The 27,874-nt window shown below is 34.8% G+C and overlaps 2 protein-coding genes across 2 annotated transcripts in view; both read left to right on the top strand.

Moving 5' to 3' along the window:
* LOC109009972 (deoxyhypusine synthase) overlaps positions 1-27,874 on the top strand; it is an 871,604-nt gene that overhangs the window by 214,248 nt on the left and 629,482 nt on the right. The gene's annotated exons all lie outside the window — the stretch shown is intronic.
* Positions 25,090-27,855, top strand: LOC108987229 (protein IQ-DOMAIN 14-like). The gene is made up of 3 exons (XM_035695319.1): positions 25,090-26,287; positions 26,620-26,823; positions 26,938-27,855. The coding sequence occupies exons 1-3, from the start codon at positions 25,886-25,888 to the stop codon at positions 27,619-27,621; spliced, it is 1,290 nt and encodes a 429-aa protein (XP_035551212.1). The 5' UTR covers positions 25,090-25,885; the 3' UTR covers positions 27,622-27,855.

Here is a 27,874-nt window from a genome sequence, read left to right as displayed (position 1 = left end):
TCTTATTTCTTGTAGTGTTTGATTATTTGTTTATAGGCTGAGACCTTTTCATGTGTTAACATGTCACATTGACCATATTTAATTGGATCAATGTGCATCTTATTGTAAAAAGAATGTGTATATAATATATTTAATCATTATAATGAATATATTTTATATATATTACAATTTTTTTTTGGTTGGGGGGGGGGTGGGGGGAGGAGTTTTCTCTCACTACAACAAAAAAAAAATTTGGGATGATTTTCTTTTAGAACAAAATGAAAATCGTCCCAAAAAGTGAGATTTAGGGACAAATTTCATATTTCCTCCCACAAAAATGACGGAAGAACAAAACCGTTCAAATGCATTCAAACGGGAGAATTAGGGAAGATTTTTTTTGTCCCTAATAATGAAATCATTTGAATGTAATGTTTTAACATTCGGACGGTTAAATTTAACCGTTCGAACGTACAATTTTCACTGTTCGAATGATTAATCAGCACTATTTGAATATACATTTTGGTGCGTTAGGTATAATTATTATAACTGGAAACTACTTTACGTTCGAATGTGCAATTTCACAGTTCGAATAATAAGTCAGCATTGTTCGAACGTGCAATTTGGCGTATTAAGTAACATTATTATAGCGGAAAATTGATCTACCGTTCGAACGTACAATATTCAGCGTTCGAACGTTATTTGCATGGTTCGAATGGTGATCATATGTTTTTTTTGAGAGAATTATATTTATATTAACTAGTAATTTAAAAAAATATCAATTAAATAATAGGAATAATATCAATTAATAATTAGTTTACAAAATATAAACTAATACTAATTCATAATTCAATACTGAATTTACAAAATACTAAATATTGTCTATTCTAAAAATAAATAAATAAAAGATAAAAAGTCCTAAGACCGCAACTCTTTACACACTTCCTCAACTGCAGCTAAGTGTTCCTTTATCTGTGTCAATCGAGTACTGATGGTGACCTGAGTCGTAGACATGGAATCAAGCTTCGTACGTAACTCAGAGATAGTACTAATAATCTCTGTACGAAACTCAGACACAGCAGAACGGACCTCCACACGCACTGCATCGATCAACGCTAATGTATGTCCGCTAATCGCTGCATGCACGACCTTGGCCATATCCTCAAGAGTAGCGCTGTGTACTGATGCCTCGGTCTGCCTGGATGTCCCAGCGGCCAATATTCCACGAATTCCCGGCTGTGCATCTCTCTGAGGATCAACCGAGTTTGGAACATGTCCACGAAGAAGTAGTCTGGAGTGTCCCGTGCTGCGTGAGAGGGTGGTGCTATTAATTGGTCCCATCGACTCCCGTTTACACTCGGCAACATCAGGCACGACACTGGAAAATAGCAGAAATCGGGTGATCAGGATCCCGAATGGCAGTATATCCGTCGAAATGTACCGGGACTCTGATCGAATCCCATCGAATATATACCCCACTAGGTCGATAGGAATACCACGAGCAACTTGTATCATAAATTTCGTCCGATCAATGCCAACCTTTGTCTTGTGCTGCCGAGGGTCAATATTGTTGGCGATTATCAAATTCAGGATCTTGAAGAAAGAAGATAGATATGCCTGCTTGATGCTCTTCGTCCCGTCATACGGGGGAGCATCTGGGCCAACAACCAAATCCCTCACCTCATGATCAGCAAGGGTATCGACGTCATCTGTATAAACCGGTGCCTCCTCCTCAGCTGTCTCCGCCTCAATTGAAGGATCAGACTCTCTAGGCACCACGTTCAGATATGCATCTGGCAGCCTAGGAATACCGAGATGCTCAGTGAGTCCGTCTCGTGAAAATACAACTGAAACTCCTCGGACAGAGATCCTGTATGCCCCTCCGTCATCTGGACTGGCACCACCGAGCTCTCTATAAAACTCAGAAACAATGTCAATATAGGAAACAATCTCCCATGATTCCTCCTGCAAATCTAAGATAGGTCCCCAACCACGATCGCTGAAGACTGATGGCAGGAAATGACCCTCCTAGACAAGACTCTGGAAGTCAGAAAGCTTCACTTATCGGTCTAGTGAAACAGTCATCTCCCTGCCTGGACTAATACTAGTCTCAACTAGATTGCATCGCTTACGTCTCGCCCTAGAAGAAGACATTTTAATCAACCTGAAATTTACAATTAAAGAGTTTATCAATATAACATTAACGATAACAATATAATAAATAACTAATTACTAAATTACATACGAATAGTAATTTAATAAAGTGAGACATTGTGAACGACAGAATTTTATAAAAATAATATCACATTATTTAATATCAATTAGGTTAATATTAATAGAAATTAAATATTTAACAAAATGTGATAAATTTCTACATTAATTTAATTATAATATAATATATATTCTAGTTAAGATTTAATAGAACTACAATATGAAATAAAAACATCGATTCACTAATATTACTAAAATTAATTATTCCATTCGAACGCTTTAAATAGTGTTCGAACGGTATGCAAACTTGTTTGGCTTGTATACCATTCGAACGTATAAAACAACGTTCGAATGGTATACTACATGTTTGGTTAGTATCGTTCAAACGCCCTAACCAGCTTTCGAACGGTATACTACATGTTTGATTGCGGAAGAGCTTATGGGTAATGCATTCCGCAAATATAAGACGAGGTATCATAAGCATTATAATAAGTTTGAGAAGAAGGAAGATTCATGCCAATACCCTTTTCAGGATGTCCGACCTTCTAAGTGGGAAAAAGTTTGTGATATGTTTGAGGATCCATCATATCAAGTATAATTAAATTTAATTATTTTACTTGTCCTATTTATCATTTCGCTTCATAATATTTTCAATTTCTTTGCAGGAGTAAAGTTCTATAAACAAAACAAATAGATCAAAATTGAAGATTAATCATCATGCAGACTCAAGATCTTTCCATCGCCTCTCTAAGAAATTGGTATTGCTATTTTTTTTTATTGGATATAGTTAATTATTTGGATGAATCATAATGACTTTATATCTTAACACATTTATTGTAGCAAGATTCAGATACCAATTATGATCTGAAAAAATTATATGATGCATCGCATACTAATCGTAATGAGGAGTGGACTAATCCTGATGCCCGTGAAAATTATGTAAGTATTATAACTTGTTTTAATTAAATATATTAGAATATTTATGATGATATTAATTCTTTATCTTCTATATGTATAGGATAAAATGGTTGCCCTACGTGCTAAATCTACGTCAGATCAAAATTCTTCAACAAGTGATATTGATATTTTTACACAAGTCCTGGGTTAACATTCAAGATATTTAAGGGGTTTGGATCGTTGTGTAAAACCTTCTCCCTCTTCCTCTTCTTCTGGGATTGCATCTATGACTTTTATAGCGCTAGAGAATACGAATTCCAAAATTGAAGAATTGACTGCAAGGCAACATAAGTTAGAGGCTCAATTGACAAAACAAGCAGATATGAACATGCGCCTCAAACAACATGAAGAACAACAAGAAGAGTTCAGAAGACAGATGCAACTCCAAATGCAGCAACTTATGCAACAGTACAGGCCTCCAAGCAACTGATGGTTTTTTGCGTACAGATTTTGAGATTATCTATTTATGTACGAACAATGTCAGTCTCACTATTACTTATTTAGTTCGCACTTATTATAAAACTTTGTGAATGTTAAACAGTTTCTAATGTATTTTTTCAAATATTATAAATGTCTATTTGGTTTTCTATTATTGACTTTAAATAAAATAGTTATTGTTCGAACGACCAAATAACGTTCGAACGCTCATAGCATTCGAACGTTAACAATAAGGTTCAAACGCAATTTATTTTCATAGAGTTCGAACGATCACACAACGTTTGAACATCATTTATTTCTGTAGTGTTCGAACATAACTTATACCGTTCGAACCTATATACCGTTCAATCTGACCCTTTAACGTTCGAACGCAAAGCTAAATTCATACCATTCGAACGAATTTATTTTTGTTCGAACGTATGTTGCAATCGTTCAAACACGTTACTACTGTTCTAACACAAAATTGTTTCCATTCAAACGATATTCTGGGATAAATTTCAACCGTGACAAAAAAAATTTCCGTTCGAACATGTTTGAACGGTTTCTTTCAATTTCGTCTAAAAAGATATTTTTTGGGATGAAATGATGATTTTCGTCTCAATATACTTTTTAGCACAGTGTTGTTGGAACGAGCTCAGGACGACTTTTTTTTATCCTAAAAAGTATATTGAGACGAAATGGCTATCTTTTAGGATAAAAATTTTCATCCCAAAAGAGTATTTCTATTGTAGTGTCTATATATCTTCACACCAAACTAGACGGTGTAGGCCGGTATGACTATTTTGCCCTCATTCCCATGTATACATAATGATAACTTTTTACCCTGAAACATCACTCCAAGCGTCTGCGCTGCATGCCACGTACTATATATATGCATATGCATATATACAGATACATGCAATACGCGCATATACGTAACATATTAAAAACTACCGGGATATAAATGGAGAGTAATTAATTCTACCCACCATCTCATTTACCATTATTAATCTTTTGCATATCACATTTAATAATTAATGAAGATTATTTATTATGTTTTATTTGTGATCTAATTATTTAATGTCGTATTAAATGATATTGAGAAGATGATTAAAAAAAGATGATAAATAATATTTTTCATAAATAAAAATTAATTATACGGTACGTATGTAGGTGGTCGTGTGTGTACGTCTACAGAAAAAAGAAAAAAAAACTATATAGAATTAATTAAGACGAAATAACTACATTCAATGAAAAACAAACCATACATGCTCTCTCTGATCTTGTCGAAATGATTTTCACAAAATGCAGAAAAGCCAACTATTCATACCAAAAGTACAGTTCATATATGTATGTATGCATGTATGTAATAATAGTATTCAGGTTGTTCGCTCTGATCCCTTCTATGTTTGAGGGGCCGGGATGACCCCATGATTTTAAGTCGAAGAGAATATGTCATTGTGAAGATAAGGTAGACCCCTATTTATAGTTTTGGCACTGCAGGTCCACCTAAGAAAGAAGGAAAAAAAAAATCCTGATCACTTGTATGTATACGGAGAGCTAGAGAGCTTCAATTATGTCCCCCCATGTACATATATCCATACAGATAGATACACACACATATATAATAATAATATATAAAAAATTCTATTCATCATCTGGTCTCACATATATACCACACAACACACCACATCTTATTTTATTTTATTTTTATTTTTTAATCTTACTAAATGAGTAGTATATGGATGATATGTACACAAATTTAATAAGTTTAAGAAGAATAAAATTAAATTAAAATAAAAAAAATATAGTGTGTGCTGTGTGAGAATATATATATATATATATATAAATATAAAGATGCTCTTGGCGTTTGGTTGGAAATAAAACAAAATGCAGACATAAATGACTTTGGTCGAAGATGAAGCTTATAAGTTGGGCCCCAAAGCGCGCGCAATGAAAGAAAGGAATTGAAGAGTAGTTGCCCAATGGCCCCAATCAGGTGGTATGTTGAATTGCAACTTTGTAGGGCTGTTAGTGATCCTAGATCCTAATTTCTAAAGCGCCATGGTCCAGCATGCTGTCCTAAACAAGACCATTATACAGTGTATAAAATGTAATATCATCGATTATTTTTTTCTGCAATATGTAACATGATGAGCAGACGTGGTCCTCTTTGTGCACTAAAATTTCTCAGGTTGTCTCCTGCTTTCATATCATGCGAGACTTGACCCGGCCCCTAGCTAGCACCTGGAGGCTGGAGCTGGTCATGAGGACAAACTCAAACTTAATATCAGTGGTAGCTAGTCAGAATCACGTACCCTTCCTTGGTCATGTTCGCTCAATGATACTATTCTAATAGGTCGGGAAGGAATGATGTCGAATATTGTTGTAAAAGACTTGAATGCGCATATATTAACACCAATTAATTATTAAGTGAATTGACAGACAAGATAAACAAAAGCAAATTACTTGTACCAATTAATTATGAGTCGTAGAAAACAGACTAGCTAAACAGTGATTAGGCAAACTCAATCATCTATAGTTTGGTTAATGTTTAGGTTGTATTTGGATGTTGAACTGAGTTGAGTTGAGTTGAGTTGAGTTAATATGAAAGTTGAAAGTTGAATAAAATATTGTTAGAATATTATTTTTTAATATTATTATTATTTTGATATTTGAAAAAATTGAATTGTTTATTATATTTTATGTTAGAATTTGAGAAAAAATGTAATAATTAGATAAAATAAGTTGAGATGGATTTGGGATGGCAGAACTACATACGTCTCGCAGCTGGTAGTAGATTTCGAAAGAAGTGAGGATCGATCATGGCAGCCATTCCTTTGGTACTAAAATAGAAAGGCAGGAAGCATAAACGGGAAGGAAACCTAGACAACATCATTTTAGACCATCATGCTTCTCACATGGATACCCTTTACAGCAACCACCACCACACCCCATTTTTCCTTCCATCTATGACCCTTTTTCTCTCTGTCTCCTTATCCAAAACTTTTTTTTGCTTTTCAAGACTTGTTGCCATTCTTTCATAACCCCCAACAGCCCGATCATAATTCGAACACCTCCATCATGCCTGTCCCTTTGTATGAAAGAAAGAAAACCCTATTGCCTTTTGTCATGAATATATCTGATCAGCATTGTAGGCTAAGTTTGAGTATAGGAGTGGCCTTGTCCAGCTTATAAGTAACAAGAGTGTCATATTTCACACACTTTTTAATATATATAATTCCTCCTTGAAGCTCTGCGTACGTAGGGTTAGTTTCATGATTTGCCCAACTTGTTGTTACTACTTTTAGTACTGTATAATTTCCATTGGCATGACATGATCTATGGCTGGCCTCCATGATCAGGAGCTGCTGATCCGATCTTACACATGGCTTTTCTGTGGCATCATCTATGCAGCCAGCAGGTACTTAGGTCTCACTTAATTGCTTACCCATCATGCCCTACCCCTTGAGAAGCCGACACGTAGGCCCACTCTAGACGTGGGCGAGTGATTAATTAATGCAACAAATTCTTCGTGAAAAAAACTAATATATATATATGCATACATGCATTGTGTTCTGTGTGGATAAGTAAGCGTACTTAAAGAAATTGCTTTGGTCATGGGCATATCTCTCCTTGTACGTATTATATATAGGGCGTATGGTATACCAAATCTGGTTGGAATTGTTAGGCTGATGTTTATTAATTCGTGTTAGGTTTTTAGTGCCGATAAATTATTATGTGTTAAGATTTGTTTAGGGTTGAGCTTGATATATATGCAAATTTCTGTGAAAACTAGTCATGTCTGTCCTAGCTGTTAGCTAGCAATTAGCTACATGTCTTGGAAAATTCGTAACTCTCTCATGAAGTTAACAAAAGTTGCAAAAAAGATGTTTTGGAGATTTATCTATATAGCTAGCTAGGCGCCTCTCGTCGGATCGATCGATGATTGATCATCAGCGAAAATTGTGAGATTCCAACTGCTAGCTAGCTAGCATGCATGCCAAGATCAGTACTACGCCTATCCTGACGACAACATGCATGCGCGCGCGCGTCTGGAGCCAATCCATAATAATGCAATTTTTTGAAATAAAGCTAGCTACCTGGGGTTGATTATATTATAAGGAGCTATTTTCTCATGACTTTCCATGGCATGCATGACCCAATCGATCACACGTACAACGTCTAGGAATGGGTCATAATTTGTCGGTACAACTTCTACGGATCTTGCTTTTGCGAAAAGTTTTGTAGAAAAGAGACGATATTTGGAAATGTTTTGTAATTAGATTAATTTGTAAGTAAATATTTAAAAAGCACTGGATTTATTTCAATTTCTAAGCTGGACGTGATTATATATATATATATCCTGCATGGCCGAGTATTAATAATTTTACGTAGAAATAGTTTCACTTCCTCGATCATCAAACTCGTTGTTTCTTTTATTAATGTTTATTAAACATGAAACTATAATTAGGATACAGATCATATGCTCTTGTACGTCAATCAAAACTAGATCTGTATAATATTTTGATTTCCTAGACACATGCAGTACGTACTACTGTTACATGCATCATGCACGTACTACATTTATTCACCCAGACGTATGTACGTAGATCTTGCTTAATTTTACACAAATGTCTTTTAATTATTTTATGCTATTTCTAGAGTGGAAAACTACTACTTCTTAACATGAATTACTCCACTTAACGATTCCTAACCTAGCTAAGATGTTCATGAGTTAGCCATCATGATGAGTTTGAGTTGGTAGATTCCTTACTCAAGTTCTAATTAATTAAACCCTTGTAAGTTTAATTAGATTCATAAAATTACAAAGAAGGAGAAAACATCAGCTGAGGGAAAAAATAAGAGGATAAAAAATAAAAACAGTGTAAGGTACAAGACTGCAGATTGGAATTTCTCAATTAGTAATTAGATTAATTAATTCGAGTTCTTTCCTTAATTTTCAGAATGAGCAATTTGAAAATTCACTACTCGCACATGAGTACTCGATTCATGAATATGCATGGTATACTTAGTTATTTTCTTAATTAATTTTTCTTCAAAGGTCTTTTAATTCGCATACCAATATGTGATCCATTAAACAAACAAAACGCAAACAGAATTTCTGGATAAATGCTAGCTGCATGCATTTCAGTACTACTCTCGATATATAAACCAGTACTGTCCCAACACTCCCAGTCTTTTTAGTTTTATGTTCTGAACATGATCAGACAGTATCGTCCTCGAATGATTTCAAAAATCAATAAATTAGCTCAACCATTCCACCGACCATTTGGGTAGGAAGCTGTCTCTCTCTAATGCTTTTGGACCAGACTAGACTAACATTACAGCATTAGAAAATCTAGGTTAGGCCTGTGAAAGTTATCATGCTTTTGGCCCAGACAGATGGATATCTTACATTTCACAAGCTGATGATCTGCAGCTAGCAGGCTAAGTTGGCAGCATTTTGTCACCTCACATGCCTAACTTGATGATCTATACCACTATGCAAGCAAATGAGATAAGGATTTGGCCATAATGGCATGCATATGAACAAAAGATTTCCCAACATTTTTGGCAATTTTAAAGTACGTAGCACATGAAAAGCAAGGCAACATGCGTACTTTCGAAAAGTACCTCAGCCTACATCACAAAATAATGGGCCTATAAAGTTCATGCCTGATGTTGTAAAAGAAATGCATGGGTTTAGAAAAGGCAGTCCCGCTTAGCATCAATCTCAAGCTTGAGAAGGCCTCTGACCTATTGCCTTCGTATATGTGCATTGGTTGCTAAACCTGGGCCTTTTTCCTGTTCTTGGTCTCCCAAATCGTAAAGTCTGCAGCCTTTTTTTTTTGGGGGGGGAGTAGTCCATATGCTGAACCCAACACAGCGAAAGCCAGACAGTTCTGGTTTTTGCTGTGTAAATATTACGTACTCTTTTAAAAAAAAAAAAAATTATTATTAAAAAATTAATTTTTTCATGTGATCTCATACTTACATATTTTTTTCAAAGAGTACGCTTATACATTTATGACTGTAAATATGATTTTTCTAATTTAAAATTGGTTATTGTATAATTTTTTTAATTGCATGAACAATATTACTCAATAATTTTTTCGTATAATATTTCCAAAAAATATCATCCTTTTTCTTCCTTAATTTATAAAGAAGAGTATCGAGTAGTGGCATATACCAAAAGGCCCCTGCAAAGATGGAATATCGCCAGTATCAGTATTACGGAAAAGTGGCAGTCTGATGCAGTTTAGGATGGAATATAATTTGACAGTTTCTTGTGTATGAGGGAAAACGCCAGCAGCAATATTATATATGAAAAAGTATTGCCATTAGCCTACTGTTTGGAATCATCTAAAATATACTATAGTGAAATGACCAAAAACGCATCCAACAAAATCAACTTCTCTCTCGTTTCAATTTTTATTTTTATTTTCTTTATCCAATCCCGTGTCGCCCAAGGCCTCCCTCCTCGCCCATCCTCGAGCGTAAGGTGTGCTACGGATCAGTCGTGAACATGGGCTAATTCGTAGCATTACTCAATAAACAACAAGATATCAATAAATTATTAAATATAAATCATAATAATAATAATAATAAATAACAAAATAGACATCTCACTTATTTTTATTTCCGTATTGACTCATAATTATTATTTAAATTAATAATCTTCTTTAACAGTTTTGATTGAATATGAAGAATGGTACTCCAGTACAAATTTCTAGAATTAAAAAAAAAAAAAAACTTTTCTAGCATTTAACATATATTTATTTGGATTTGAATTTAATTTATAAAATAAAATAAAATTCAAATATAATAATATCGAAAGTATGGTTCGTTGGTACTCGAAGCTAATAATTACCAGCTCAGTTATGGTAAGAAAAAAAAACTATAGTTCCAAAAAATTAAAGTCAAACGAGAGTAGGTTTTTTTTATGATTACATTCATCCGTACAACTGTACAAGAAAGATACCCGCCTGAACCTGCCTCACAACTTTATTTAGAGCGGCATTAGTTTCGTCAAGTGTATTTTTAAAATTTAATCAATATTATATTTTTTTATATTTATCTATTTTATTAAAATTTAATCTTCACATTAAATTAATTATTTATTCTTTATAAAATAATAAAATATTATTAAATTAATAATTTATTTATTTATTTATTTGTATTACATTTTATAATTCTACAAATTTAATATTAATAATAATTATATTCTAATTAAATTAATATTAAAAAAAATCATATTTTCAATAGTCATTTAATACTAATAATCAAAAATTGAGATTAAACTTATCTTAAATTTCTATATAAATTTTTTATTCACTAACTAAATATTTAATATTCTATCTAAATATTCATTAACCATATTTTCAATGGAGTGAGAAATTATTATTTTAACTTTTGGTGAATCAATTTGGTTCTTTAAATTTGACTAATCACTGTAGTAGAAATCAAAATTATTTTAGAGATGTCAAATCTAATGTGAGGTCTTTTTAGTACAACTTATCTAAATTTTAATCAATCTTCAACTTTGCCCAAGACAATGCTAGTACTCTTAGGCTTTGTTTCGATGCTTTGAATAAGTTATCTCATCATCTCATTGAATTCTATTTTAGATCTATTTTAACATTTTAACATATAATTTTTAAATCACTAAATATCATTCAATTCAAAATATTTTTACATGTAATACTCCCAACGTGTTTCAATTGAACATTACTTTATATCTAAGACTCATAATTTTTTTTAATTTTCTATAAATAGATCTAAATTCATCTTAACATTTAAACATATTTAAATTTATCTTAAGTAGATTCTATAAAACTCACTTTATCATCATAACTAATCTCAATTTAACTCAACATCTAAATTAAAGATTTGAGTAGAGAATAAATTCTCCTTATTTTTATACTAAAGATTATATGTGAAATAGAAGATAAAGAAATAATAATTGCAATCGTAAGTATATAAATGTCTTGTAATTATTTTAAAAAATATGAATAAATACATAATCTACATAAAAAAAAAAAATTTTTATTAATAAATCTTACTCAAAATAACTGTACAATATATAACATTATTCTACAAGACAGGGAGAGTTTTTATTTTTAATAGCCTACAATATTGACCCAAATTCGGAGATGACACACGATTTTGTCTGTGGCAGGCCAGCCAGCTAAGCTAGGGAAGCTAGAATTTAGATCGGGAATCAATCAAAGAGAAGTACAGATTCCAAACCGAGGAGTGTGTTATTTATTTATTTATTTATTTTATAAAGGGGGTGGGGGGTTTGAAGTTTGAACATGGTTCATCCAGAGATTAAGCTTTATACCATCCAGCCCAATGAATCTTGGCGAGAAGTGTGTTAGAGCATTAGTAATGGTCTAGTCATTATTAAGTCTAAAATTTAGTTAGAATCTTAATTTTTAGTTATAATATCAATTTTTGATTAGGTGAGTCCACATTGGACTAGCCATTATAAAGTTAAAATAATAATATAATATAATTTTTTTTTTTAATTTTTTTTTTACAAATACAATTTATATATTTCTTAGATCTTCATGCTTTGTAGAAATAATGTGTCTACTTTATCAATCAGTAGAAATAATATGCATGTCATGCATGTTTTACCATTTAAAGAGAGAGGAAAGTGATGAAATAATTAAATATTACTTTTCATTGTGAATAGTAGCTAGCCATATTTAGAGAAGACTTAAGATTTACTATTCATCAAGTCTTAAACTTTGGACTATTGGCTAGTCCAATATAGAGACTTTTTCTCACATCTAGCTAAAGTTTAGACTTATATTGGTATTTGGCTAGTTCATTGACAATGTTCTTATTAGTCTAACGGAAATGATTGGTACAAGTTATATTAGATAAGTTGTATTTTATAAAAAAGTGGATTCAATTAGAAAAAAATGTGAAAAAAAAAACATTTTAAGTGAAATCTATGTTTTTATAAAAGGCCTATACAAGATTGATTTATTTAGAACTTTTAGAATATTAGTAGTAGACTCAATAAAATTTAGCTAAAATTTGGTTAGAGAATTCATTTTTATAAATTTAGCTAGACAATTTTCAAAAACACCAAATAATAGACTCTCCAAATCGATTATTATTCTATTAAAATATTAATTTTGAAATTTTCATTTATTTTAATTCTAATTGTAATTTGAATATTTATTTATTATTAAAAAAGTACACATTAATTTTCTAACGTTGATATTAGATTTTAAAAGAAAAAATTGGCATCAATTAAGTATAATATTGCAAAACTAGAACTTGAAGCACTCCAGCAAGATGATATTTTTGAGATGAAGAGGAATTTTCTAGAGTTGCGAGCTTGGGATTGGGTGCTTCGTACTTTTGAGACAAAGATGAATTTCTTGAAAATGTAAGCTCGCGCGAAACGAATAGCACGCAGGAGAGGAAATTTTTTATGCTAAAATAATATTTGACCAGCAACTTGGCCTCAACAGATTTGGCTAAAGAAAATTATCAAAATTAAAAGTATTGTAGTTTTGTTGAGTTTACCATAGTGAGTTTTTATGCAATCTAATTAAATTTTGGCCAAAATATAATTTTGTTGAGTTCACTACTAGTACTCTTAACTGACATTACTAATCTCAACTCACACGTAAAGATTTTAGAATTTTTTCAATAATTTTTTACATTTTAAACCTAACTTAATATCTAAATCTAGCCAAAATATAATTTTGTTGAGTTCACTACTAATACCCTTAACTGACATTACAAATCTCAACTCACACGAAAAGATTTTATAATTTTTTCAATAATTTTTGACATTCTAAACCTAACTTAATATCTAAATCTTTACATTCTAGGAGGGTGCTATGGCACTAACAAAATCTACCGAGACTTTGTAGATATAGTATTAAAAGTATTTTTTATTTATTTTATTCTTTAAAGAATTTTGTTGTGTTCATTTAAAACAAGAGAAAAATAAAATAAAATACTATAAAATAAACAAACACTAAAAAGAAAAAAGAAAAAAAACTTCTTGATACAAATAATAGGTACACTTTCTCGGTATACCTATCATTTTCCTAAATTCTAAATCCTAAATTTTAGACCTAGTAATTATTATTTTGATAGTCATATGAAGTGGCAACCACCTTTAGATGTGACTAAAGATCTACCATGAATAAGAGTAATGTTATAAATTACACTCTTATCATAATCTCTTCCTACTATGTAAAATGTGACACTCTCACCATCTTTAGATCATCTTTTATTTTTTATTTTTTTTTAAATTTACATCTTGATGGACAATTCCACATCATCATAACGGAATGAGAATGGGATGAGGATATAATCTATAGAATTTTCCCATAGATAAGGGTGTGTCTTGCGAAATGTAGAGTATAGTCTATAGATTTTCGAGTATGAGGAGTAATTAGCATTTTAAATTGGATGATTTACCACTTCGCCTTCACAAGGATCTGGTTTTAGCTGAAGGAGAGTGTTCTGATGTGTTCATCGCTGCAACAGAAATGGAAAATATTGTCCACAAAAGGGAATACTATTTATTAGGGCTCCTTGTTTCTGATCAAGTTACCCAAAGTGAAATGTACAGAACATGATGCACAAAATCTAGCATTTGAATGGGTCTCTCTAATTCTCCGGTGTGGATCCGAATGCCTTTGTGATCGAATTTGACAACAATGAAGATATCCTCAAGGTGAGTTAGGCTCGTCTTTGTTTGTTTGATAACTGCCTTTTTTCTATTCAAGATTTTGATAGGCTTGCTTCCACACATGATTTGCATTACTCTATGGAATCCTTTTGGGCTCAATTACACGAATTGCCCTTTGGTTGTATGAACTGTCAGGTTGGAGAGCATATTAGCGGTTCACTTGGGACATTGGAGCAAGTTGATGTGGATCAAAATGGAATTGGTTGGGGCCAATTCATAAGGGTCAAAGTGGCATTCAATATCACCAAACCTCTTGCATGAGAGAAATCACTAGTGGTTCAGGGTCAATCACTCTAGATTTCTTTGCGATACAAACGAGTTCCTGGATTTTGCTTTGTGGTATAATCAAACATCCTTCAAGTGGGCGCCCACTTCCTTCTAAGACAACCTTACATGGTGGTTCTTCTAAAGATCAGTATGGCCTTGGATCCGTGTAGCCCTAACTTATATTTCTCCAATGCTAAAAAAACCTCGTCCTCCTCCACATTCCGTTCCTCAACCTCAAAAGGAAGTAACTCAAGCAAATTTAACGATAGTGGAATTAGTTGATAGCTTATTGGCAAAATCGTTGTCTCTAACACATTTCAAGGGGACAATTATGCAGTTACTAAGGATGAATTTTATGGATTTGAGGGATGGAAAATTCCAAATTTTAGCAGTGCCCAGTTCGGGTTAATATTGATCATCCAACTAAAGTCGTGGAGGACTTGTCTTCTCCTTTTGATTTGGTAACACTACAAAAAAAGGGTCTTTTGCTGCGTTTTTTTTTTTTTTTTTTTCGGCAACTAGATTTTGTGGCAAAAGGCTATAATCACCCACACCGCATGAAAATGCCGTTGATTAAGTCTCACGCCGCAAAACCATACTTATTGCCTCGGAATCTAGCTGCCACAAATAAGATCGTAGCTATAGGAGGCGTTAATTGCAACGACTTCCATAACTGTCAAGGTAATGCACAATTGTGGAGCTTTTGTTTCTCCATAACAAAACTATTTGTTTCTGACACGCATTTAATCGTCGCTAGAAGGCTGTTACAGCGAAATATTTGTTGCAGTGGAAGGGATGCTCTTTAACATATGAGTTCATGTACTAAGGTGGATTACAGGTCGACGTAATAAATATATTGCGGCGATGACTTATATACGCATAACAGACTTCTGACTTGATGTTTATTGCAACGAAAAGAATTCACCGTAATAATCATTATATATATGAACTCTAATTGTTGGCTTCTCTCTACCCGCGTATTTGGAGGCGAAGGACGTTTCCTTCCCCTTTCGTGATTACTGAATCTAGTCCGAAATGGATTCCGCCACTCCTACCACCGTGAGGCTGCTGTTGCGCCATCGCCTAAATAGTAGGTAAAAATCCTAAAGTCTCTTATCTGATCTGAGATCATCTTCATCAATCTTAACTCTCTGTCTCTTTCTATAACTCTGACTCTGATATGTTTTTCTCCCCCTAGGATGTGCCCCACCGTTTAACTGCAACCCCACCAGTGCCGCCATACTAGACAGGAGTTGTGGATCTCCGTTACCACTATACCGCATGGTAAGATCTATCCTTTTAGTATAAGCTATGGCCTTCAATTTGAATGGGTCTGTACACAGATCTGTCAAGTAGACCCATTTCTTCCAAATTAGTTGTTGTGCAATATATATGTACCCACACGATTCAAACATGCCAATTTCATGTGAAGCAATTGATCACTCAATTTCTAGATTACAGTAGATGATGTTGTAGCTGGATTTTTGTTGAGGCATATTGATTCTATCATAGATCCATACTCCTGACATAGAAGCTTATCAATGTTAAGTACTATATCCCAACTGTCATTAAACGTATGCTATGATTTGAGTGATTGTGAATGCCACCAATGATGTTATGAACCCTTTTTTTTTTCTTTATAAGTGATGTTATGAACATATTTGGCAATTCAACATTTTACATCTAGGACACCAGCATTTCATTCCTTGTAGCCATTTTAGTTCTGAAGTTATTTATTTTCATTTGCTACGTGTCATTTTATTATTGGGTTGGTTGTCATCCCTGCATTGATATGAGGGGAGTGGGGGAATTCATTTTGGTAATCTGAACATTTGCTTGAAGATGGAATTATTGGAGGAATTGGGAGCCTCGAACTTGGATTGGCGTGGATTCTATTATCTATGTTGTTCTTCCTAGACCCCGAATACCCTATGTAACAGTCTAAGTGAAAGAAGGTTATGAATATTTCCAATTGTCATCCAATCATTTGCTTATACACGTTACACTAGTCTACTTATACACATTACACTACATATCAGATTATCTTTGAGTAGATTATCTTTGAGTATTCTCATTAAACATATTCAAAGCTATTTTTCCATCGTGTGCTTCCATTTCCTTTAACTAGATTACATACCAAAGCAGACTATGCTATCGACTACTCTTTCTCGTGTTCTTAGTTTCCAATTTGTGTTCTTCATCTATTCCTCAATTCGAACCACAACAGAGGGTATCAAGAGTCGTCGATCCATGCTATGATTTTAGTGATTGTGAATGCCACCGATGAATTATAAATTCCCAGATTGATCAACAAAAATTTACCTTAGAAACATAGGAGAAGGGGTTAGTCAGCTAATTAATGTGGTCATCAAATTATTTGTATACGGTGAACTAATTCTATGTAAATAATTAAGAATATATAGAATTAATTCTTTGACTAGTAGGTTCTTAAAATCTACTTCCCTACTTTAACTTACATAATCTTGACTCTGTTTGGTCAATATTGGGTGTCAACACATGTAGAGTCTGAACACTTTTCATACATATATGTGTGGATAAATTAAATTTATTTGATCAGACTATCAAATTTTATAGCAACTTGACGTAGTTTTCTCATGGGGTTTGACCCTTTATTTTCCTTATTCTGGTATTGTTTAAATTAATTTATCATTTTTAGCAAAGTAGCTTAACTTGAGTCATTGTTCTGGTTAAGGTTTCATTCATTTCCCACAGTCGATTCAGGTTGAAATGGATAAGACTTGGATGCACGTGCCAAATATATTTACGTCACGTGAATACTTAGAAAGAATTAATAATCTCCTCACAATTGCAAAATCCAATGCTCCAGGAAGTACTACCTTGAAATGTCCATGCCATAATAACCAATTCCTACCAATCAATGAAGTCGAAAATCATTTATTCACGAAAGGTATTGACCCAAGTTATACACATTGGATATTTCATGGGGAGAATGAAAGTTGGAGTGTGAATTTTTCAGACGGTGATGATGATACATTTAATGATTCATAATTTTGTTGATGATAAGGATGACATGTTAGAGGACACACGGGCTGCATCATTCATTGACCATCCATTTAGGGAACATGGTACCACTTCACAACCCACCATGAGTGATTGGCAATCAAAAACATTTGAGCAATTGTTCAAGGATGCGAGACGTCCACTTTATCCAAGTTGTGAAAAGTTTTCTAAGCTCTCATTTATAGTGAAGCTGCTTCATATCAAAATTGTTGGTGGTTGGACTATCAAGTCATTTAACATGGTTGAGTTGAATTAAGTTGAGTGGAGATGAAAATTGAAAATTAAATAAAATATTGTTAGAATATTATTTTTTTAATATTATTATTATTTTGAGATTTGAAAAAGTTGAATTGTTTATTATATTTTGTGTTGAAATTTGGAAAAGTTGTAATGATAAGTTGAGATGAGTTGAGATGGGTTTGGGATCCAAACTAGCCTGGAAGATATTGAGATACCAAACTCATATCATGAGGGCTGACATTTAGAGTGTGGTTTGGGTTTTAGTTATGTGAAGATAGACGTCTGTTCAAATGACTGTATTTTATTTTGGAAACACAATATTAAACTCATCAATATTAAATTTTAAGTCATAGTGCAAGTTTAGGTTCATGTAATGCAGATAATAATATATGATTGTTTATTTAGGTTCAATTTTGTAATTGCCCCAAATAAATTAACAGGTTATTTGCAAATTTCACTTCACAAAGAGTAATTGTTATCAAATTAAAAGCAAAATTTAAACGTTGGTAATTAATCCATACCTAGGAATTAGGGGGTATTGTCAATCACAGTTCAACACCATGAATGGTCTTCTGCCACCAGCTGAAAAATCTATTATGGATATTCTTTCACTGCAACAAACTCCACTCATTGGCGAATTTGGCCTCGTCGTGACCATATACTCAGTTGTGACGAATAGATGGTCGTAGCTAGTTGATCTGAAATCACCGCAAAGTTTCAAGTTGTTGAGATGAACAGATGGTCGCAGGCGACCGGATCTAGCATCGCCGAGACCATTATTGTTTACTACAACAAACATACAATCACAACGGAGAGGATCTTCAATCCCCAAGTGGAAGACAATCTCTTTCGACGATTAAGGCATCACAACGTTTATTATTTAGATTTTGCGACGTTTGAGGGACTTGTTTGGCCTACAATAGCGGCAGGAACAACCAGTCCATTTCTCAATGGGTAAATCGACGGAAATACCCAAACCCTAGTTAGTGGTTCTATTGCGGCGAAGAAAAAAGCAAATCTCAGGCTAATTTTACTGCATTTGAGTGGCAATAGGAAAACCGTGGCTTTAATGAATTTGCCACAGTTTTTCGATTTATTACGACGACAAAAGTGCGTCACAAAAAGCATTAACTCTTGTAGTGTATCTTGCACAAACTAGCCCCAACCATCAATAGAGATTAAAACTTGGAAAAGAGGAGATCGCATTGTTGGGTTTGTGGAGCCTGGTTTATTATTATGGTGACTCGACTTGATGACCCGTCTTAATAATGATTCGTTATGATTTTTAAGTAGATTTTCAATAAGGCTCCTCTTGGGGATCATGAAAAATCTTGGCACGGTTTTTGACTCAGGAAGTGCCATACAGAAAGTTTGCTCGACATTGGGCTCAAGCGAAGCCTAGGTAGAGATTTCACTCGACTTGGCGCTCAAGCAAACACCAAATAGAGAGTTTGCTCGATGCGCGATCGACACTTTACTCGAGCGAATATCGCAGAAAAGTGAAAATTAGGATTTCCACCATATAACCCTATAAATATGCTCATTATGAACAGTATGGTTGTGATGAACATTAATATTTTGCTCTAAAGTGTATTTTGTGATTCCTCAGCATAATAAAACCTCTATAGCTCCGTAGAAGTAGGCGCGTTGCCAAATCACGTAAATTTGTGTCGTGTGATTGATTGTTTGTTTATTTCTTGTTTACTTTTGCTTTCTTGAATCATTTTTTGCAACACACCTTGGTAAGGAAAATATTTCATTGGCCATTACTCAGACTACAATGCAGGAGAAGAGGAAACAAGGTGTAGTCCTTCATGAGAATTAAAAGCTTCGTAAATTTTTGAAATTTCATAACACTCAATCGGTTGAGAATTTTTACTTTGAAGGATGTTGGCAAGGTAATGAGATATCGGCAATGGCTGCTTTGCAACTCTGCCAAAATTTATGAGTCCTATTAGTTGGAATTGTAAAGGGCTTGGAAACCCTCGATCAGTTCAAGCCTTTTGCTATCTGATAAAGGATAAGAAACCGTCTGCTTTATAATTGCTAATATTGCTGCTTAAGTAATGAAATGTGCTTTGTTTATAGAGAAAAAAAGATGGCAGCAAGCCACCTAGAATCTATTTACTTCATTTTTTAACATGGTTCATGGTACAAATATTCTCAATTTTGTTGAAGAGATTGATCTAAAACAAAGAAGCTTTTCTGAACAAATTTGAAAATGTTACCTTTAAAGAACATGATAAAAGAATCCAATTTCATCTATAGTTTTTTAAATTTATAATAAAGAAAACTAACCAACATCATTGATCAATGGTTTATTTGTAAGAGTAAGCTCATTGCAGAAGGTTACATTTCTTATGCAAATGTATGTTTCTGATTATTTTCTTCTGTCACGAAATATTTGAAAATAGGTCACTCAATTGGCATTTTTATGACTAAAAGAACTTGTAGTAAACAATTTATTTTTTTCACGGCGAATAATCTAACAATTTTTTGAGTTTAAATATTTTGATATTTTTATCAAAAACTTTAAGTTTTAGAGTGAGAGATCTCTAGACACATAAAATAAAGGATGTAATGTTTATTGAGCATTTAGTATTATTGAGAAATTCACTTATGTAGCTATAATACAGTGGGACTTATTGTTTGTGTCTATTGCTATTCCAATTTAGGCGATAGAATTTGGATAAAAACTTTAAGGGATCTGAAAAAAATTTCCTTAGATACGAAGGTTTCCAAGAAAAATAAAACATATTTTTTACCAGATTATCATTGCATATGTTAAATCACCATTTATCCAAAAAAATAAATAAATAAGTCAAGATGATCAAATAGATGAATTTAACCATTTAATTTATATCCTAAATATGTTTGTAACAAGAAGTTTGCAATCCACTCACCAATGTGTGTCCCTAGTAAGCCATCATCGATATGGTCATCCAATCCTTTTTTTTTTTTTTTTTTGAAGTAAAAATATCATCTCCATTCCATTAAACCAAGGAAGAAATATGTGAAAAAATCTCCTCCAATGTTACAATAAGATCAGAAAATATAAGAGAGTCTTTTGCTAACAAGTGAGCCATAATATTGCCATTTCTCCTAGCATGAGAAACCTCCCATTTAGCAAAATTTTGAAGTAGCATTTTAGCTTCACACATAAATATACTAGTACTATTCCAGCCTTCTTTATCACTCTTGAGAGCCTTAATAACTTGTAGTGAATCCCCTTCAAGGATAGCTTGTGGAAGGCCAAGGTCTAGCCCAAATTTCACTGCTTGAAGTGCACGAAAAGCCTTAGCAAGTAAAGGGTCAGGGAAGAGATGTTTTCTAGTTCTCATTGTGGAAATAACCTGGCCTGCGCTGTCCTTGACAACCCCTCCTACTTCAATTAGGCCTTGTACCTTATCTACTGCCCCATCACAATTCAACTTGAACTAATGCAAAGGGGGAGCCTGCCATAAGTCTGCTAAGGTGCAAATCTTACTCGTTCTGAGGCCTCTTCTTGTGCTCTCTTTTGCTAGTAGCTCAAGAATGGCTCTAGCCTCCTTGATAATGACAGAATGGTGGGAAAACTCTTCTTTAAAGATGAAACAGTTCCTCCTCTACCATATTTTCCTAGCCACAACTGCAAATTCTTGAACCACCTGAGAGTTCATGGTTCTGGAAAGAGCTTCAAAGAGCTGCAGCATAGACAACTGAGGTAAGTAACATTTTTTTAGACTTTTTGAGCAAGCACCCCAGACATCCTTGGCAGATTCACACCTCCATAGTGCATGCACTGTGTCTTCTGTTTCCAGTCTGCAAATGGGACAGAGGGGTTGATCCACAATATTCTTCTTGAAGAGGTTGGATTGAGTAGGGAGGGACTCTAGGCACGCTCTCCATAAGAAGACCTTGTCCCCAGGTAAAACTTTGAGTTGCCAAAGTTGAATCCATACTTCTCTAAATGAGTTATTGCTCAAGGCTTGGGTCTTCTCTGAGAATATCCTTTCATTTTCCATGTGATAGGCACTTCTAACAGAGAAAGTGCCATCTTTAGAACCTTGACAAATAAATCTATCCTTGCTATTTAGACTACTTTTCAAGATAGTATCAACTTCTCTTGGGACAAAAATTCCCTTCACAATATTAGTATGCCACTGCGTAGATATAGGATCTATCAGGTTTGAGACAGTGGCATTACTGTCCAGCACCTTGACATGGCTTAGGCTTTTGCTAGGAGTAGAATGTGCAATCCATTTGTCCTTCCATATGTGTACCTCACTACCATTCCCAATCCTCCAGTAAGCACCTGCTTCAACAAGAGGTCTAGCTTAGAAGAAGCTCCTCTAAATAAATGATGGCTTGGATCCCAGTTTTCCTTGCTAAAATTTTGATCTTGGATAGTATTTGGCTTTCATCACTTTAACTGCAAGGGATTCGGGTTGTTGGATTAGTCTCCAGCACTGTTTAGCAAGCATGGCTTTGTTGAATGCCTCGAGGTCCCTGAAGCCTATAACCCCTTCTAGTTTAGATTTCCCCATCCATTTCCAAGAAATCTAATGAATCATGTTTTATCTATCTTGTTGCCCCCACCAGAAATTATGGATTACACTATTAATGTCTTTGAGAAGCGAGTGAGGAAACTTGAATACACTCATGGTATAGGTGGGGAGGGTTTGGAGCACAGCTTTGATGTAGATTTCCTTCCCTGCCTGGGATAGCATCTTGACTTTGTGATTGCTTGTTCTCAATCTTACACTGCCTAGGATACCTTTGAAGGATTTACATCGATCCATTCCAACAACAGAGGGCAAACCAAGGTATTTTTCATAAGACATAGCAGACCTCGTTCCAGCAATGAAGAGGATGTACCTCTGGGCAACATGAGTTGTATTCTTACTGAACATGATTGATGTTTTCTCAAGGTTAAGCCTTTGTCTCGAGGCTAACTCAAACACTCTCAATACACTAAATAACCTTCTCCATTCAAAGGCATTAGCCTTGCAAAAGAGAAGGCTAGCAAAAAATAGGTGAGAAATTCTAAGTTGGCCTCTAGCAATTGGAACACCATGAATTAGACCATTGGCTTCAGCTTGATTGATAAGGTTGCTAAGTACTTCAGCGCACAAAATAAAAAGATAAGGTGAGAGGGGATCACCTTGTCTTATACCTCTAGTTGGATGGAAGGATTCTTGAAGTATGTCATTCACCAAAATTTCATAGGAAACTATCTCAATGCACTGCATAATAAGTTCCACCCACTGGCTGCAGAATCCTAACTTGTATAACACAGCTCTGAGAAAATCCACTCAATTCTATCATAAGTCTTGCTCATGTCAAACTTCAAAGCCATGTAGCCCTCCTTACCTATCATTTTACATTTCATAGTATGCAAGGCCTAGAAAGCCACTATAATATTGTCAGAGATAAGTCTGTTAGGAACAAAAGCATATTGGGTACAGGAGATGATTTGAGGCAACAGTTTCTTTAACCTATTAGCTACAACTTTAGAAACCAATTTATAGAGCACATTACACAGAGAAATAGGTCTAAACTCAGTCACCTTTGTAGAGGCTTTTTTTTTGGAATTAAAGTGATAAAGGTGTTGTTAATCTTAGCAATACTACCTTTGGAGTTTAGCACTAGCAAAACTGCATCACAGACTTGAGCTCCGATGATAGGCCAGTGTTTTTGGTAGAAATCTGCAGGGAAGCCATCTGGTCCTGGGGAGCTTAGTCCCTCAATTCGGAAAAGGGCATCCTCCACTTCTTGTTGAGTGTAAAGGCTTGTGAGTAGATCATTCTAAGCTGCTATTACTCGAGGCTTCAGTGAGGCTAAACATTCTAGTATATTATCTGGTTCTGAGGTGGTGAACAGGTCCTTGTAGTAGCTTTGGAAAAGTGCACTAATGCCTTCTTTGGAGTGAACTTCCTGGCCAAAGTCATCAACCTGTTTGTTAATCACATTGGTTTTCCTCTTCATCCAATCCTAACTATCAAGCCATGCTTGATTAGCTTTTTGTAATTGAGGACCGCGAGGAAAAAGATGTTAAGACCCCCCTTCAACTTTGAAAATAGTTGACTACAATGTTCCCTCTTCACATATGACCCAAAATCGTATTAGAAGAATCTACTAGCCAAATTATAAAATGGCTTACTTGATAATTCTCTATTAAGTTCTCTAAAGAAAATTGATCTTAATCTAATTTATTGGACTCATTATCCATTTATTTGTTCTTTCTTTTACATTATTATTGTGATATTCATACTGTAATAAGGGGTTGATAGTGTATGAGATCTTACATTGTTTGAGAATGAAAAATTCATTTTCTTTATAATGGATACAATAGGATTCTAATTGTATTATTGACTTGTCCTTTGGGAGTATAGACTCATATGTGGTTTGAGGCTCCCTTAGGGCATTATAAATGGTATTAGACTTTATTTCAACTAGAAATGTGAGATTTGAGCCGTACCACCTATGACGAACGAACACGATGAGAACGTCAAAAATTTAAGGGGAGAGATTGTGATATCTATATTGTGATAAAAGATAGATGGTATATGAAATCTCACATTGATTGTGAATGAGAAGTCCTTGTTGTTTACAATTGATCTAATAAGATTTTAATTATATTATTGACTAGTCTTTAATATTACAACTATTCTCTAATGCAATTTTTAGTTGGATGTATCATTCTATTCTCTTTTCTTATATCGTTGTATTCAATATTATCATAGTCTTGTTTATATAAAAAGAAGACGAAAAATATAGAAAATAAGCATTCAAACATAAAGGTGTATAGAAGAACTGTTCTGAAAATCACTGTTAGATTCTGGCAACAACCAAAAGATCTTTTCAAACGCAAGGGAGAGAAATAAAAGAAGGTTGGGGCTAAAAGCGCTTCGGCCATCTGCCCATTTATAAAGAAGTGGGCACAAAGGAGCAAAAAATATTCAAACAAAAAACATATCTCTCATTGGCACTGCTTTAATGGTGAAACAGAGAAAAGAGCACATGCCAGACAGAGCCACAGAGGCCATATGATTTGTTTCTCTTTGAAACCTCACGAAACCAATCAACACAATTTATTTGGTTATGGGGATTTTAAGAGCAAAAGAAAGTAATAGCTCTCATTTCCATTTATTTGCTCGAAATAGAAGGAGGGAAACAGTAGCAGAGAATAGATAAAAAAGTTGTTTTTAAAAGAGAAGTCTACGTATTATGAGACTGAGACATTAGACATACAAATATGTAAAGGCTTCACGAGATTGTCAGAAGCTGAGGACACTGAGGTATCTTTCTTTTCAAGGACACGTCGCTCCAGAAAGCAATCAGAGAGAGAGAGAGAGAGAGAGATATTTCAGTTTTCACTAGAGGTGAACTTTTCTGCTTTTAATAGTAGTTTTCTGAGTTTCTGATTGGATTGAGAATTCGAGCGTTTCACTTTCATTCTGCTTTGCCTCGTTCCTTTTTCTTTTTTATTGCTTTTCGTTCAAGAATCTGATTCTATGAGGGTGGCTTTTTCTCTGATCTGTGATTATTTTACTTTGATTTTCCCTGATATAATGACCAACTTTTGTTGTTTTATTCACTTTTTTGTAACTTCCCAATGAGTTCCTACGTCTAATTTTCTTAATATTTAATTTTAATCCTCCTGCACGTTCAGGCTCAGCGACAAGTTTTTGTCATGTAATGCAAATTTTCACGAGGTTTGGACAGAGTTTTTCAGCTCTTTTTTTTTAATTTTCCTTTTCCAAAAGGAAAATAAAAAATCAAATTTCCACTGATCTTATTTCTTTTTATCACAAAAACTTTTACATTTTTCAATCATGAACAGATTCTTAGACATTTTCTTCTTTGAGAACTCTTTTCCACAACTTTTCGGGACATGGAAAGCGCCTAAAAGATTCCGAATTGTAACCCTATTGACAGCATTTTCCTCTTAAAAAACGTTTTGACTTGCTTCTTACCGATTTCACTCTTCCGAGCCATTCCTTCTTCTTCTGCAGTAACGTTTCTTGGGGTGCTCCCCACTCTACAAACTCGAAGAAAATGGGTAGGGCAACAAGGTGGCTAAGGGGCTTGTTCGGGATAAAGAAAGACAAAGAGAGCTCCAATTCCAGTGACCAGAAAGACAAGAAACGGGGAAGCTTTGGCAACTCTGGCAGAGACTCTAGCGGCTTGTGTCATAATCCGGGGACCATACCACCCAACATATCCGCTGCCGAGGCTGCGTGGCTAAAATCATACTACACAGAATCAGAGAAGGAGCAAAACAAGCATGCAATTGCGGTGGCGGCAGCCACGGCGGCGGCCGCTGATGCAGCAGTGGCTGCTGCGCAGGCGGCGGTGGCGGTTGTCAGGCTAACCAGCCATGGAAGGGGCTCCATGTTTGGTGGTGGACATGAGAGGTGGGCTGCTGTGAAGGTTCAGACCGTCTTTAGGGGATATTTGGTAAGTGTGTCTTAAGATTAGCGTGCCAAAATCAAATATTTGCTATGTATCAGTGTTTTTAGCCGTAGGTGCACTTTGAAACCTTGCGTGTGGATTTGAATGTTCAAGTTTATGGTCTCTGCTGAACAAAATTCACTGAAAATGAAGAAAAAACAACTGACTTCGGACTTAAAGATCTAGTCAGTTGCTAAAAAACGAGTCTTTACATAAGCATATTAGCTTTTGTTTTAGAACTGCTAGGACCTGAATACTCAATTTAGTTTCTAATTCTGTTATCTGTTTGGATATCTAGAAATTGAAATTTTTCCTTGGATCTTGGATTCTGAATATAGGCCAGAAAGGCCCTGCGAGCACTAAAAGGACTGGTGAAGATACAGGCACTGGTTAGAGGTTATTTAGTGCGCAAACAGGCGACTGCAACTCTTCACTGTATGTTGGCTCTTATTAGAGCTCAGGCCACTGTTCGTTCCCAGAAAGCTCGCGGGATCATCAACAATGAAACTAACAGATTTGAAATCCGAGCGCGAAAATCCATGGTGATTACTCAAAAACCCAAGTTTCAAATTTTCCACAAAAGTAAATAAAAATATAGAACATTTTATTATCTGCATTTGCATTTATAGTCATTATTGTTTGCTCTAATTTTGCAGGAGAGATTCGATGACACTAGAAGTGAACACACAGGCCCACTCCACAGCAGAAGGCTGTCAGCTTCTCTGGACACCGCAATTAACTCCATTGATGAAAGCCCCAAAATTGTAGAGGTCGATACTGGCAGGCCTAAATCAAGATCCCGTCGAACAAACACTTCAGTTTCAGATTTTGGTGATGACCCAACTTATCAAACACTGTCTTCTCCACTCCCGGCAAGTGGGCTTCCTGCCCGGATTTCGATACCCGATTGCCGGAACTTTCATGACCATGACTGGGGCTTAACTGGGGAGGAGTGTAGATTCTCCACCGCACAAAGCACCCCGCGTTTCTTCAACTCCAATGCCCCGGCCACGCCTGCAAAGAGTGTGTGCGCCGACAACTTCTTCCGGGGATACGGAAACTTCCCGAATTATATGGCGAATACTCAGTCTTCTAAGGCTAAGTTGAGGTCCTATAGCGCTCCTAAGCAGAGACCTGAACCGGGGCCAAAGAAAAGGCTTTCACTGAATGAAATGATGGAGTCTAGGAGCAGTTTGAGTGGAGTTCGGATGCAAAGGTCGTGTTCACAGGCTCAGGAAGTTATTAGTTTCAAGAATGCTATAATGGGCAAGCTCCAGAGGTCCTCAGAGTTTGTTAGAGAGCCAGCAGAGAGACATTATTCATTGCAGAGGAGGTTGTGAATATAGATTGAGGCTAGAGAAAGAGCATTGCTTGGCTTCTAAAAATGTGTTGTTCACAGCCTATATAATAGCTCTTGAAGTTTTAGATGCTAAATTGCTAATGAGATAAAATAGTTCGACAGAAAAGAAAGACAATGTGGTAAGACATCCACTGGGCTCTGGACCAGATATTAGTACTCAGCGTCGTCGAATGAATTCCTTTCTACATTTATCAAATGAATTTGAATTTCAATATATTTTGTCATTGCCAACC

Source organism: Juglans regia, chromosome 1 (assembly GCF_001411555.2).
Source record: "Juglans regia cultivar Chandler chromosome 1, Walnut 2.0, whole genome shotgun sequence".
Taxonomy (NCBI): Eukaryota; Viridiplantae; Streptophyta; class Magnoliopsida; order Fagales; family Juglandaceae; genus Juglans; species Juglans regia.
The sequence above is the reverse complement of the archived record's forward strand: the minus strand, read 5'-3'. Positions and strand labels throughout refer to the sequence as shown.